Source organism: Cherax quadricarinatus, chromosome 19, assembly GCF_038502225.1.
Source record: "Cherax quadricarinatus isolate ZL_2023a chromosome 19, ASM3850222v1, whole genome shotgun sequence".
NCBI classification, from domain to species: Eukaryota; Metazoa; Arthropoda; class Malacostraca; order Decapoda; family Parastacidae; genus Cherax; species Cherax quadricarinatus.
Window position 1 is genome coordinate 4,203,132 of NC_091310.1, and position 15,837 is coordinate 4,218,968.

A 15,837-nucleotide genomic window follows, 5' to 3' on the forward strand; every position below is an offset into this window, starting at 1 on the left:
ATACGGCCTGTCAGAGTAACTTTCAAGGAAGAATCAGTTCGAACCAGGATTCTGCAAGAGAAAGCAAGACTGAGGGACAAAGAGGGGTACCAGAGAGTATACCTCGACCGCGACAGAACACAAGAAGAAAGGACTACACTGAAAGAGAGGGTACAGAGACGCAAGGAGGAACGAGAAGCAATGAAAATGAGCAGGACCCAGACACAGAAGGAAGGGCAAACACACCCCACAGAATCTCCCACCAAAAGACTCCACCCGTGACATTCCCAACGCAACTGAGCAACCTATACTACAACCCACTCACTGTTCCCTCTGCCACCAACCCCCATATCACAAACCTCACCCCAACAGCTGTCCCTTATGGGCATTCTGACCCCACCCCCATCAACACAAACCCCACCTACACCACAGCCCCATATAGGCCCCCACCAAGGCTCTCGCTCCCCCAACCCCAATATTCTTGCATGACCACAATGATAGAAAAGAAACTAAAGGTTTGGTACACAAACGCGGATGGAATAACGAATAAACATGAGGAGTGGAATGAAAGAATCAGTGAAAAATCCCCAGACATCATAGCAGTCACAGAAACAAAACTCGCTGAGACAATAACAGACACAATCTTCCCAACAGGATACCAGATCCTGAGGAAAGATAGAAGGAGTAGAGGGGGAGGAGGGGTTGCACTGCTCATAAAACACCGATGGGGATTTGAGGAAATGGAAGGCATGGACATGATTGGAGAAAGAGACTACATTGTAGGTACAATTCAGTCCGGAGAACATAAAGTAGTCATTGGAGTGATGTATAACCCACCACAGAACTGCAGGAGGCCAAGAGAGGAGTACGAAGAAAACAACAGGGTGATGGTGGACACACTGGCTGAGGTGGCAAGAAGAGCTCACTCGAGCAGAGCAAAGTTACTGGTAATGGGCGATTTCAACCACAGGGAGATCGACTGGGAAAACCAGGAGCCACATGGGGGTCCCGAAACATGGAGAGCCAAGATGATGGATGTGGTACTTGAAAACCTCATGCATCAACATGTCAGGGACACAACCAGAGAGAGAGGGGAGGATGAGCCAGCAAGACTGGATCTTGTGTTCACCCTGAGCAGTTCAGACATTGAGGATATCACTTACGAGAGGCCCCTTGGAGCTAGCGATCATGTGGTTCTGAGTTTTGACTATATAGTAGAGTTACAAGTGGAGAAGGTAACAGGAGCTGAAGGGGACAGGCCAAACTATAAAAGGGGGGACTACACAGGTATGAGAAACTTTCTGCAGGAGGTTCAGTGGGACAGAGAAATGGTAGGAAAATCAGTAAACGAGATGATGGAATATGTGGCAACAAAGTGCAAGGAGGCAGAGGAAAGTTTTGTTCCCAAGGGAAACAGAAATAATAGGAAGACCAAAACGAGTCCTTGGTTTACCCGAAGGTGTAGGGAGGCAAAAACTAAGTGCAACAGAGAATGGAAAAGGTACAGGAGGCATAGGACCCAGGAAAACAAGGAGATTAGTAGAAGAGCCAGAAACGAGTATGCACAGATAAGGAGGGAGGCCCAGCGACAGTATGAAAACGACATAGCATCGAAAGTCAAATCTGACCCGAAACTGCTGCATAGCCACATTAGGAGGAAGTCAACAGTCAAGGACCAGGTGATAAGGCTGAGAAAAGAAGGTGGAGAACTCACAAGAAACGATCAAGAGGTATGTGAGGAGCTCAACACGAGATTTAAGGAAGTATTTACAGTAGAGACAGGAAGGACTCTGGGGGGACAGACCAGATGGGGACACCAGCAAGGAATACACCAACAAGTGTTGGACGACATACATACAGATGAGGAGGAGGTGAAGAAACTGCTAAGGGACATCGATACCTCAAAGGCAATGGGACCGGACAACATCTCCCCATGGGTCCTTAGAGAGGGAGCAGATATGTTGTGCGTGCCACTTACCACAATCTTCAACACATCCCTGGAAACTGGGCAACTACCTGAGGTATGGAAGACGGCAAATGTAGTTCCCATTTTTAAAAAAGGAGACGGAAAAGAGGCACTAAACTATAGACCTGTGTCATTGACGTGTATAGTATGCAAAATTATGGAGAAGATTATCAGGAGGAGAGTGGTGGAGCACCTGGAACGGAACAGGAGTATAAATGCCAACCAGCACGGATTCACGGAAGGCAAATCCTGTGTCACAAACCTTCTGGAGTTTTATGATAAAATAACAGAAGTAAGACAAGAGAGAGAGAGGGGTGGGTTGATTGCATCTTCTTGGACTGCAAGAAGGCCTTTGACACAGTTCCTCACAAGAGATTAGTGCAGAAGCTAGAGCATCAGGCGCATATAACAGGAAGGGCACTGCAATGGATCAGAGAATACCTGACAGGGAGGCAACAACGAGTCATGGTACGTAATGATGTATCACAGTGGGCACCTGTGACGAGCGGGGTCCCACAGGGGTCGGTCCTAGGACCAGTGCTATTTTTGGTATATGTGAACGACATGACGGAAGGGTTAGACTCAGAAGTGTCCCTGTTTGCAGATGATGTGAAGTTAATGAGGAGAATTAAATCTGATGAGGACCAGGCAGGACTTCAAAGAGACCTGGACAGACTGGACACCTGGTCCAGCAAATGGCTTCTCGAATTTAATCCTGCCAAATGCAAAGTCATGAAGATAGGGGAAGGGCACAGAAGACCACAGACAGAGTATAGGCTAGGTGGCAAAAGACTGCAAACCTCACTCAAGGAGAAAGATCTTGGGGTGAGTATAACACCGAGCATGTCTCCGGAAGCACACATCAATCAGATAACTGCTGCAGCATATGGGCGCCTGGCAAACCTGAGAACAGCATTCCGATACCTTAGTAAGGAATCATTCAAGACACTGTACACCGTGTATGTCAGGAGTATGCAGCACCTGTTTGGAACCCGCACTTGATAAAGCACGTCAAGAAACTAGAGAAAGTACAAAGGTTTGTGACAAGGTTAGTTCCAGAGCTAAGGGGAATGTCCTATGAAGAAAGATTAAGGGAAATCGGCCTGACGACACTGGAGGACAGGAGGGTCAGGGGAGACATGATAACGACATATAAAATACTGCGTGGAATAGACAAGGTGGACAAAGACAGGATGTTCCAGGGAGGGGACACAGAAACAAGAGGCCACAATTGGAAGTTGAAGACACAAATGAGTCAGAGAGATAGTAGGAAGTATTTCTTCAGTCATAGAGTTGTAAGGCAGTGGAATAGCCTAGAAAATGACTTAGTGGAGGCAGGAACCATACACAGTTTTAAGACGAGGTTTGATAAAGCTCATGGAGCGGGGAGAGAGAGGGCCTAGTAGCAACCGGTGAAGAGGCGGGGCCAGGAGCTAGGACTCGACCCCTGCAACCACAAATAGGTGAGTACAAATAGGTGAGTACACACATACACACACACACGCATTTTCTTGGACTGTAAGAAGGCGTTTGACACAGTTCCACACAAGAGATTGGTGCAAAAACTGGAGGACCAAGCAGGGATAACAGGGAAGGCACTACAATGGATCAGGGAATACTTGTCAGGAAGACAGCAGCGAGTCATGGTACGTGGCGAGGTGTCAGAGTGGGCACCTGTGACCAACGGGGTCCCGCAGGGGTCAGTCCTAGGACCAGTGCTGTTTCTGGTATTTGTGAACGACATGACGGAAGGAATAGACTCTAAGGTGTCCCTGTTTGCAGATGACGTGAAGTTGATGAGAAGAATTCACTCGATCGAAGACCAGGCAGAACTACAAAGGGATCTGGACAGGCTTCAGACCTGGTCCAGCAATTGGCTCCTGGAGTTCAATCCCACCAAGTGCAAAGTCATGAAGATTGGGGAAGGGCAAAGAAGACCGCAGACGGAGTACAGTCTAGGGGGCCAGAGACTACAAACCTCACTCAAGGAAAAAGATCTTGGGGTGAGTATAACACCAGGCACATCTCCTGAAGCGCTCATCAACCAAATAACTGCTGCAGCATATGGGCGCCTGGCAAACCTCAGAACAGCATTCCGACATCTTAATAAGGAATCATTCAGGACCCTGTACACCGTGTACGTTAGGCCCATATTGGAGTATGCGGCACCAGTTTGGAACCCACACCTAGCCAAGCACGTGAAGAAACTAGAGAAAGTGCAAAGGTTTGCAACAAGACTAGTCCCAGAGCTAAAAGGTATGTCCTACGAGGAGAGGTTAAGGGAAATCAACCTGACGACACTGGAGGACAGGAGAGATAGGGGGGACATGATAACGACATACAAAATACTGAGAGGAATTGACAAGGTGGACAAAGACAGGATGTTCCAGAGATTGGACACAGTAACAAGGGGACACAGTTGGAAGCTGAAGACACAGATGAATCACAGGGATGTTAGGAAGTATTTCTTCAGCCACAGAGTAGTCAGTAAGTGGAATAGTTTTGGAAGCGATGTAGTGGAGGCAGGATCCATACATAGCTTTAAGCAGAGGTATGATAAAGCTCATGGTTCAGGGAGAGTGACCTAGTAGCGACCAGTGAAGAGGCGGGGCCAGGAGCTTGGACTCGACCCCTGCAACCTCAACTAGGTGAGTACAACTAGGTGAGTACACAAACATACACATACTCGGAAGCATACAAGAGGGCGTTCCTAGACAGAGACAGAACACAAACAGGACAACAGCAGCTGAGCGGACAAAAAAGCGAAAGGAGCTAGGAAAGGAGACACGGATGGAACCGGCAGAGATCAATCGGAGCAGAACAGAGCAGCAAGGGCAAGCACACACAGAACTATCCTCAGAACCCCACAACCTGTCACACCATCCCTACACAAACTACAATCCACACTCAGAGCTTCCACCCAACACCCAGCTACAGAATCCCACAGTATGCTACCAGGTCTCCCACCCTCACAGGCCCCCAAACCACAGTGTTGGAAAGGAAACTGAAGGTATGGTACACAAACACTGATCGAATAACAAATAAGTGGGAGGAGCGACACGAAAGAATCAAAGAGGCATCAGTGGACATCATAGCTCTCACAGAAACCAAGCTAACAGGTATGATAACAAATGCCATCTTTCCAACGTGATACCAGATCCTGAGGAAAGACAGAGGGAACAGGGGGGTGGAGGAGTGGCACTGCGGATCACAAACCGATGGAATTTTGATGAGCTGGAGAGAGGAGACAGCGGAGAAGCAAGCGATTACATAGCGAGAACGCTTTGCTCTGGAGGTCCCAAGGTGGTAATTGCAGTGATGTATAACCCACCACAGAACAGCAGGAGGCCAAGGCAAGAGTATGACGAGAGCAATAGAGCGATGGTTGACACACTGGCTGCAGTGGCCAGAAGAGCTCATGCATGCAGTGCAAAACTCCTGATCATGGGCGACTTTAACCACAAAGAGATCGATTGGGAGAACTTGGAGCCGCATGGGGCCAAGACACATGGAGGGCTAAGATGATGGAGGTGGTACTGGAAAACTTCATGTACCAACATGTAAGGGACACTACAAACTACAAAAGAGAGGAGAGGATGAACCAGCAAGACTGGGCCTAGTATTCACCTTTAGTTGTGCAGATATTGAGGACATCACATATGAAAGACCCCTTGGGGACAGCGATCATGTGGTTTTAAGCTTCGAATACATAGTAGAGCTGCAAATGGAGGGGGAAGCAGAAAGGTCAGGACGAATGAAGCCAAACTACAGGAAAGGGGACTACACGGGAATGAGGAACTTCCTGAACGGGGTTCAGTGGGACAGAGAACTGGCAGGGAAGCCAATTAATGAGATGATGGAGTATGTAGCAACAATGTGCAAGGAGGCTGAGGAGAGGTTTGTACCCAAGGGTAACAGGATTAATGAAAAAGCCAGGATGAGCCCATGGTTCACCCAAAGGTGCAGGGAGGCAAAAACCAAGTGTATTAGGGAATGGAAGAAATGTAGAAGGCAAAGTACCCAGGAGAATAAGGAGAGCAGTCGTAGAGCCAGAAACGAATATGCACAGATAAGAAGGGAGGCCCAACGACAATATGAAAACGACATAGCAGCAATAGCCAAATCTGACCCGAAGCTGTGATACAGCCACATCAGGAGGAAAACAACAGTCAAGGACCAGGTAATCAGGCTAAGGAAGGAAGGAGGAGAGACAACAAGAAATGACCGTGAAGTATGTGAGGAACTCAACAAGAGATTCAAATAAGTGTTCACAGAGGAGACAGAAGGGGCTCCAGGAAGACGGAGAGGTGGGGTACACCACCATGTGCTGGACACAGTACACACAACCGAGGAAGAAGTGAAGAGGCTTCTGAGTGAGCTAGATACCTCAAAGGCAATGGGGCCAGATAACATCTCCCCATGGGTCCTGAGAGAGGGAACTGAGGCGCTATGTGTACCCCTAACAACAATATTCAATACATCTATCGAAACAGGGAGATTGCCTGAGGGATGAAAGACAGCAAATGTAGTCCCAATCTTTAAAAAAGGAGACACATGAAGCACTAAACTACAGACCAGTGTCACTGACATGCATAGTACGCAAGGTCATGGAAGCTATTTCCGGGTTCCATAACCTCAGTCCCCTATACCTCAATACTATGCACTAGAATAGTGCAAAGTGCGACATAGCTGATAACCAAATTAAATATTAATGTTTGAGATTTGAAAGGAGTCAGAAGAAGTATTTATAAGTCATCACTTGATAGTATCTGTCGTACTATCAAGTAATCAGCTTGGAAGGGTTGAAGCTACTCAGAAATTATCACTTGGAAAGCAGTATTTTATTTTTTATAAATTTCTTCCTAAAAAAAATAGAACAAACCATGACCATAATCAATCCAGTCTTTTTTCTAAGTAAAACTGACCAGTTATTCAGAAATGAAGTTTTATGTAAGTTAAATGTATGTTTAACTTTCAAATTAGAAAGAAAAAGAATGCTGAGGGATATATTGATGTTATAGGCACATAAATGTAGGTTAAGTTGTACTATATTATATATTATATAATACCGACAAGTTAATAATAAATGAGACACTTGTGCAACATTTGAGTGTCTTTATTGTCCATCTGTGACGCCGCCTCCAACTGCTTCACCTCACCTGTCTAAATTCTGTAAGCCCTCTTTTCTGTGCTTATGCTGTACTACAATAAACTTTGATAGAATGAACACATTATTTCTAAAGAAGGGACTAATTACTTAAAAGTCCCTCTTATCTCCCACCATTCTACTCAGTACTGGACTAACGAAGCCACTTGCTGGAGAAACGTTCACACAGTAACGTTTACACAATAACCTAGAATTCCCAAATAAAGAGACGTTCTCCATTTGATTCACAGAAATCAATTTGATAAATAAATTTGTTATATTATAATTTACACAATGTAACATCAGAAGATTATTTCCAATAAGAAAAACACATCAATTCCAAGAGTTTAAAGCTAATCATAAGCTGTATTTTCCAGTAACTGCAGAGAATCCAACAATTTTGCACCAACTCAGGAAAACCAATGAAGTATTAAATTAATTTCGTGTTCTATATTAACCTAAGGGATATTCTAGCGTTTTAAGAATGGGAGTCAATCAAATTTTCCCCAAGCAAAGAAAATATAAGCCTAGTTCCTTGGATCATGAGCCCCTCACCAGCGTCAAAGAAAAATAATACAACAATGTAAACTAATGCTATACGATTTTGAGATCAAAAGTGGCAACATAGCATCTACGAACTCCGTTAAACATATCAACCTTTTCCTCGGTATAATACACGAGTGATGAAAATTTCAAGCCGATCAGCGAAGCCTGAGGACAGTTATTATCCGCTATGAAAATTTGGGAACGACATGTTTGTAACATTGAGCAGAGGTCGCCCACGCTTGCTAAGAGTCCCTTGAATCTTGACCATCATACACTACACTAGCTTCGAAAATTTTTAGCCGATTGAATGAGGTGTTCTCGTGTAATAAACGAAAATCAATGAGAAAACAAACGAGAACAGCTCCATGAAAGTTCCGAAAAATAGGAAAGTCTCCAGCGTTAACTTAAAAATGCCATAAAAACGCAATTTTTATGTTTTTTCTATTTTCCCCATTTACTTTCTCTATAAAATTCTCTTCAGTCCTGAAAGGAAATTACTTTTATTAAAACAAAATACGATTTGGTAAAATAAGCCCAATATTAATACCAAAAATATTTATCAATTAAAATACACGTGGAGAAAGAATTTGCTTAATAAAATTCGTAACTTGAAATTTATGCAACTCAAATTGAGTGACAAACTTTGCTTCAATAAAATCTACCCAATAAAATACCAAATTGGGACTTACGCTACTGAATAGCAGTTTGAACCTTGTGTTCTGAACGCCAAACCAGTCGTGAAAAATTGGCGTCTATCAGATGAGTCATTCTCCAGTTAATGTTTCCATCTATCAGATGACATCTGTCAGATGACATCTGTCAGACCAGTCATTCTCCATTAATGTTTACATCTATCAGATGACATCTGTCAGACGAGTCATTCTTCAGCTAATGTTTCTAGCTATAACACAGTTGATCTTGTAGTTATCCTGGTCATTCCAGGATGTTGGGAAAGGGTCCAAGAACTTTGGTCATAGGGGACGTGAACATGCTAGTTATTCCAAGAGCCTGATCCATATTACCGTTACGTTACCCTACTCAAGCCCCTTGAACCTGGCTTGAGTCACGTTCAGCGGGTCGAGTGTGTTTCCTTAAGTGAGGCTTAGATGGTGCGTCTTACCTTCAACGTGGCTTCAGTCAGGTCCTGAGGAAGTGTAGTGTTGATGGGTGTAGGTGTAGCTTGGGCAGGCCAATGTTGCAGCATATAGTGCGTGAGGGGAGAGTTTCCATCAAAAGGTGGTGCCCAGGCCAAGGAGACATGACGACTGGTTACTTCCTTCACATGGACATGACTTGGAGGGTCTGGCCGTTCTGAAGAGAGACAGAGACGGTATATGGTAATACAGGACTGATGGTTACATTCCTCACATAAACATGATCAAGGAAAAAATATCGATTTGAAGGGAAGAGAGAAAGAAATCTCTTAATAAGTTATGCCTGTATACTATCAGGCCGTCCTAAGGAGTTTAGCTTTCCATTCAAAAATATTAGTTGCAAATTAATACTCCAGTTCTAATATTTTCTCTTATACATATAAAGATATATTTCTTTCATTAATGTTAATATAAATATTTATAATTTTGCACTAAAAGAATCTTAGAAAACTTACCTAACCTTATTATAACAAGAGTACTTTATTTTAGCCTAACCCAACTAAATATATCTTAGATTTGTTTACAATAATTTAATACTAAGCAAACACAGTGAAATATATTTTTTTCGTTAGGTTAAGAAAGATTTTGGCGAAATTATTCCATACACAAATTTTCGCTCGTCTTACATGGCAAGATGAGCGTTGCTATTTAAGCCAAGATAGCAAGTTCTACCTATTCGGCACGACATATATATATATATATATATATATATATATATATATATATATATATATATATATATATATATATATATATATATATATATATATATATATATATATATATATATATATATATATATATATATATATATATATATGTGTGTGTGTGTGTGTGTATGTGTGTGTGTGTGTATGTGTGTGTGTGTGTGTGTGTTACAAAAAACTCGATTCTAAAAGCTTAGAGATCTCCAGTGAATACTAGAAAGGACTGCCCTTCGAGCATCCAGCCTGTTACTGGGTTTTCGTAACAAGTAGTCAGTATCCTTGTCCAATTATCCATTAGAATTCAATAAGAATTATTAGTGCTTCAGGATTACAACTGGTAGGCTACTAACTAGAGAAATTAAAATTCAATAAATTTATTATTCATAGTCTAGAGGTATATTATCAAATTAAATTAATCAATGCAAACAAAATAATAATAATCACTTCTCTCGTGTATTGTGCTGTAGGCACATATCACATTTATAATTCTTAAGTGCCGTCTGGTACATTAACATTTAATAATACAATATACAAATAAGTTTGTGTGTATGTGTGTAAGTGCTCTAAGTAGTTCACTATGTCTCACGACTCGACTAGACTTAAACAAGTGACTGACAAAGTCCTCAAATAAACTAACTTCGCGACCAACTGGCAATCAGAGCAATCTGCTTGAACAATAAAAAGAATGCTAAGCCCAATAGCAATATAGCAAGCAACTGCGACACAATCAGGATCAAGGAGATAATATAACGACACTAAGTAGGGACCATCAGCAGATCCTCCACAAAAGTCACAAAACTCCCATACTACTGAATCTAAGTTCAGCATAAGAAAATCCCCGACTGTGATAATACACAAATACCAGTACAAATTAGGTCAGAAGCTACAGCTCAGGACCTGAGTTGTTTAGAGTGTCTATGCGACACACAACCTCAACACAACATCGAAAATCACTAAGTCTATACAATGTTCTGTGAACAGAGTCTCCAGAACTAACAACAATAATAAGAAAGAGACGATCTTCCAACAAGGGTCAATAAGGGAGATTTAGGCTCGTCTTGTCTAGAATGCGTACAACCACCAAGCGAGTCTAGACCAGACTGAATACTTCAGGCGAGGTGTGATCACCCCCCCCCTCTATCACCTGATAGCTCCGTGGACACCTGCTGCCCAGCAACAACGAGAAGCCGGCAGAGTAACGAGCCACAAGCGATAATTACAGTAGTTAGACAATCAAGACTTGAACTTTGAGCATATAATATATGTATTACATCCTACCTAACAAAAGTAACTAAGACAAATAATATGAAGCAATATATTCACGATTTAGCTATTATCGCAAATATAAGCAATATAAAATTACATGAAAAGGTAATATACATTATATACATTGTGACCCATTCAGGAGTTGCAACAATATATATATATATATATATATATATATATATATATATATATATATATATATATATATATATATTTATTATTTTTATTATCACACTGGCCGATTCCCACCAAGGCAGGGTGGCCCGAAAAAGAAAAACTTTCACCATCATTCACTCCATCACTGTCTTGCCAGAAGGGTGCTTTACACTACAGTTTTTAAACTGCAACATTAACACCCCTCCTTCAGAGTGCAGGCACTGTACTTCCCATCTCCAGGACTCAAGTCCGGCCTGCCGGTTTCCCTGAACCCCTTCATAAATGTTACTTTGCTCACACTCCAACAGCACGTCAAGTATTAAAAACCATTTGTCTCCATTCACTCCAATCAAACACGCTCACGCATGCCTGCTGGAAGTCCAAGCCCCTCGCACACAAAACCTCCTTTACCCCCTCCCTCCAACCTTTCCTAGGCCGACCCCTACCCCGCCTTCCTTCCACTACAGACTGATACACTCTTGAAGTCATTCTGTTTCGCTCCATTCTCTCTACATGTCCGAACCACCTCAACAACCCTTCCTCAGCCCTCTGGACAACAGTTTTGGTAATCCCGCACCTCCTCCTAACTTCCAAACTACGAATTCTCTGCATTATATTCACACCACACATTGCCCTCAGACATGACATCTCCACTGCCTCCAGCCTTCTCCTCGCTGCAACATTCATCACCCACGCTTCACACCCATATAAGAGCGTTGGTAAAACTATACTCTCATACATTCCCCTCTTTGCCTCCAAGGACAAAGTTCTTTGTCTCCACAGACTCCTAAGTGCACCACTCACTCTTTTTCCCTCATCAATTCTATGATTCACCTCATCTTTCATAGACCCATCCGCTGACACGTCCACTCCCAAATATCTGAATACGTTCACCTCCTCCATACTCTCTCCCTCCAATCTGATATTCAATCTTTCATCACCTAATCTTTTTGTTATCCTCATAACCTTACTCTTTCCTGTATTCACCTTTAATTTTCTTCTTTTGCACACCCTACCAAATTCATCCACCAATCTCTGCAACTTCTCTTCAGAATCTCCCAAGAGCACAGTGTCATCAGCAAAGAGCAGCTGTGACAACTCCCACTTTGTGTGTGATTCTTTATCTTTTATATATATCTTTATATATATATCTTTATATATATATCTTTATATATATCTTTATATATATATATATATATATATATATATCTAGATATATATATATATATATATATATATATATTTATATATGTATATATGTATATATATATATGCAATAAGATCACAGTAAACAGGTGATTTCAAAATATGCAAAACAACCACTATGAAAAAATAGAGAAATTCCAAGCGCTTTCGTGACTACTCACATTACCAAGGAACTATGAAAGTGAAGCATCCAAGGAAGCTATATAAGGGGTCGGCCAGCACCTCACTATCAGATCCCACAACAGTTAAACACGTGACGCGCGGCGAGCCAACTTGGACAGGTCCTTTGCAAAACTCACCCCCAAGCTATTTATTTGTCCAGTGTATTATTAAATTCTACCCAAATTCTATTAATTATAAATGGATCTAATTTATATAAACCAAAGGAAATATTTATATTATTGTCGACAGGAATATAATTGAATCTTGTTTCATAAAAAGCAGTTTTGACAATAATATGAATATTTCCTTTGGTTTATATAAATTAGATCCATTTATAATTAATAGAATTTGGGTAGAATTTAATAATACACTGGACAAATAAATAGCTTGGGGGTGAGTTTTGCAAAGGACCTGTCCAAGTTGGCTCGCCGCGCGCCACGTGTTTAACTGTTGTGGGATCTGATAGTGAGGTGCTGGCCGACCCCTTATATAGCTTCCTTGGATGCTTCACTTTCATAGTTCCTTGATAATGTGAGTAGTCACGAAAGCGCTTGGAATTTCTCTATTTTTTCATAGTGGTTGTTTTGCATATATAAATATATATATATATATATATATATATATATATATATATATATATATATATATATATATATATATATATATATATATATATATATATATATATATATATAGGTAGGGGTCGTCCTCGAAAGGGTTGGAGAGAGGGGGTAAAGGAGGTTTTGTGGGCAAGGGGCTTGGACTTCCAGCAAGCGTGCGTGAGCGTGTTAGATAGGAGTGAATGGAGACGAATGGTACTTGGGACCTGACGATCTGTTGGAGTGTGAGCAGGGTAATATTTAGTGAAGGGATTCAGGGAAACCGGTTATTTTCATATAGTTGGACTTGAGTCCTGGAAATGGGAAGTACAATGCCTGCACTTTAAAGGAGGGGTTTGGGATATTGGCAGTTTGGAGGGATATGTTGTGTATCTTTATACGTATATGCTTCTAAGCTGTTGTATTCTGAGCACCTCTGCAAAAACAGTGATAATGTGCGAGTGTGGTGAAAGTGTTGAATGATGATGAAAGTATTTTCTTTTTGGGGATTTTCTTTCTTTTTTGGGTCACCCTGCCCCGGTGGGAGACGGCCTTGTTGAAAAAAAAAAAAAAAAAAAAAAAAAAATATATATATATATATATATATATGTATATATATATTTATATATATATATATGTGTGTGTATTTGCGGTGCCGAATATGTAAAACTGGTCAATTAGCAAGAACTCATTTAAAATTAAGTCCTTTCTGAAATTTTCTCTTATACGTTTAAAGATATATTTTTTTCATTAATGTTAATGTAAAAATTTATAATTTTGTTCCAAAAGAATCTTAGAAAACTTACCTAACCTTATTATAACAATAACAATTTATTTTAGCCTAACCCAACTAAATATATTTTAGATTTGTTTACAATAATTTAATATTAAACAAACACAGTGAAATATATATTTTTCGTTAGGTTCAGAATGATTTTGGCGAAATTATTGCATACACAAATTTTCGCTTGTCCTATATGGCAAGATGAACGTTGCTATTTAAGCCAAGATCGCAAGTCACAGTTGCTTATCAAGAGACACAGTTGCTTATCAAGAGAAACAGTTGCTTATCAAGAGAAACAGTTGCTTATCAAGAGACACAGTTGCTTATCAAGAGACACAGTTGCTTATCAAGAGACACAGTTGCTTATCAAGAGAAACAGTTGCTTATCAAGAGACACAGTTGCTTATCAAGAGAAACAGTTGCTTATCAAGAGAAACAGTTGCTTATCAAGAGACACAGTTGCTTATCAAGAGAAACAGTTGCTTATCAAGAGAAACAGTTGCTTATCAAGAGACACAGTTGCTTATCAAGAGAAACAGTTGCTTATCAAGAGAAACAGTTGCTTATCAAGAGACACAGTTGCTTATCAAGAGAAACAGTTGCTTATCAAGAGACACAGTTGCTTATCAAGAGAAACAGTTGCTTATCAAGAGAAACAGTTGCTTATCAAGAGAAACAGTTGCTTATCAAGAGACACAGTTGCTTATCAAGAGACACAGTTGCTTATCAAGAGAAACAGTTGCTTATCAAGAGACACAGTTGCTTATCAAGAGACACAGTTGCTTATCAAGAGAAACAGTTGCTTATCAAGAGACACAGTTGCTTATCAAAAGACACAGTTGCTTATCAAGAGACACAGTTGCTTATCAAGAGACACAGTTGCTTATCAAGAGACACAGTTGTAATAAATAATGGTATAAATAAAATATTGTTTTTTCTATTAAGTCATATATGTATGACAACAAGGAGAGAATATTTACCCTCACTTCTTGTTTATTCATCTTAACCAAACTAGTGACACTATTAAGAGGATCTCTTCCAACAAGGTAAATATGTCGTTCGAATTTCCAGACGTTACAAACTTCTCCCAGTTTGGGGAGAGGGGGGTGCACACCCCCATCTATGCCTACTGAGGCCAGGTGCCACATTTATATATTCTTAATTTGTAAGATTTAATCTCTAATGAAGATCACTGGCTAATGTGTTATACACCATTACTTATATGTATTTAAGCTTAAATCGAGTTAGATTTAATTTAGCTTACCAAACTACACAACTCATTTCCTATACAATAAAACACTCTGGGCACTGTTTTTCCGCTAAGAGTGCCCACAGGGTACTGCGAAACTCGGGCGACTCACATCATAGGCAGTGAGAGAAACGGGCAACTTATCCATAGGCCTTGCGCACAGAAACACTATTCATTAACATATACACCACCCGAATGAGATACACTTCACTGCGAGCAAGAATCTCTGGCTGTGGTACGAGGTAGGACGGACACGTGACTCAACCTGGATCTCTGGTGCCTACAAGACACCTGGGGTAGGTATGTAAGACACATAGGCAACAATTAGGCAACTTTATTCTGAAACGTTTCGCCTACACAGTAGGCTTCTTCAGTCGAGTACAGAAAGTAAGCAGGAGCAGTAGAGATGTGAAGACGATGTATCAGTCCATCACCCTTGCTGATGTAAAACTGAGGTTGCAGAACTGTTCCGTAGTTTAAAACATTAAATTTATTTCTCGTTTTGGGGCATAATAGTGTAGGGAGGTTTGCCACAACCATCCACCGGAGAGACCTTCTACTGCCTCAACACACTGCTCACTGTGACATATAGAGGTACGTATATATTAATTCAAGTAACTAGGATTAGGTGGCTCGTCCTGGGTTGAATTTCATGACAGACCTGAGGATGATCACTAACCAAATCAGACAACCCCTATTCTACACTAGTGGTAATCATCATGGGGGTTCTCTAATTTTCTCAGGTACTATCTCTTTTTCAAAATATCTATTACTATTTATATTTATATTTCTGTGATGAATATTTCCTCTCTCTAACAGTCAAATAGTTGAGTAACAAGTACTGGGTTTAGTCAACGACCGACTGGCAATGTCTATTTTAAATAGATAATTTAAACAATAGAAAATTAAAACAAGTC

The 15,837-nt window shown here is 41.0% G+C and overlaps 1 protein-coding gene across 1 annotated transcript in view; it reads right to left on the reverse strand.

Annotated features, from left to right (window-relative positions):
* LOC128688200 (cell adhesion molecule Dscam1) overlaps nucleotides 1–15,837 on the reverse strand; it is an 876,413-nt gene that overhangs the window by 284,646 nt on the left and 575,930 nt on the right. The window contains exon 16 of the mRNA XM_070086854.1: nucleotides 8,758–8,948. Within this exon, the coding sequence (XP_069942955.1) occupies nucleotides 8,758–8,948 (191 nt within the window). The remainder of the gene's footprint in view (nucleotides 1–8,757; nucleotides 8,949–15,837) is intronic.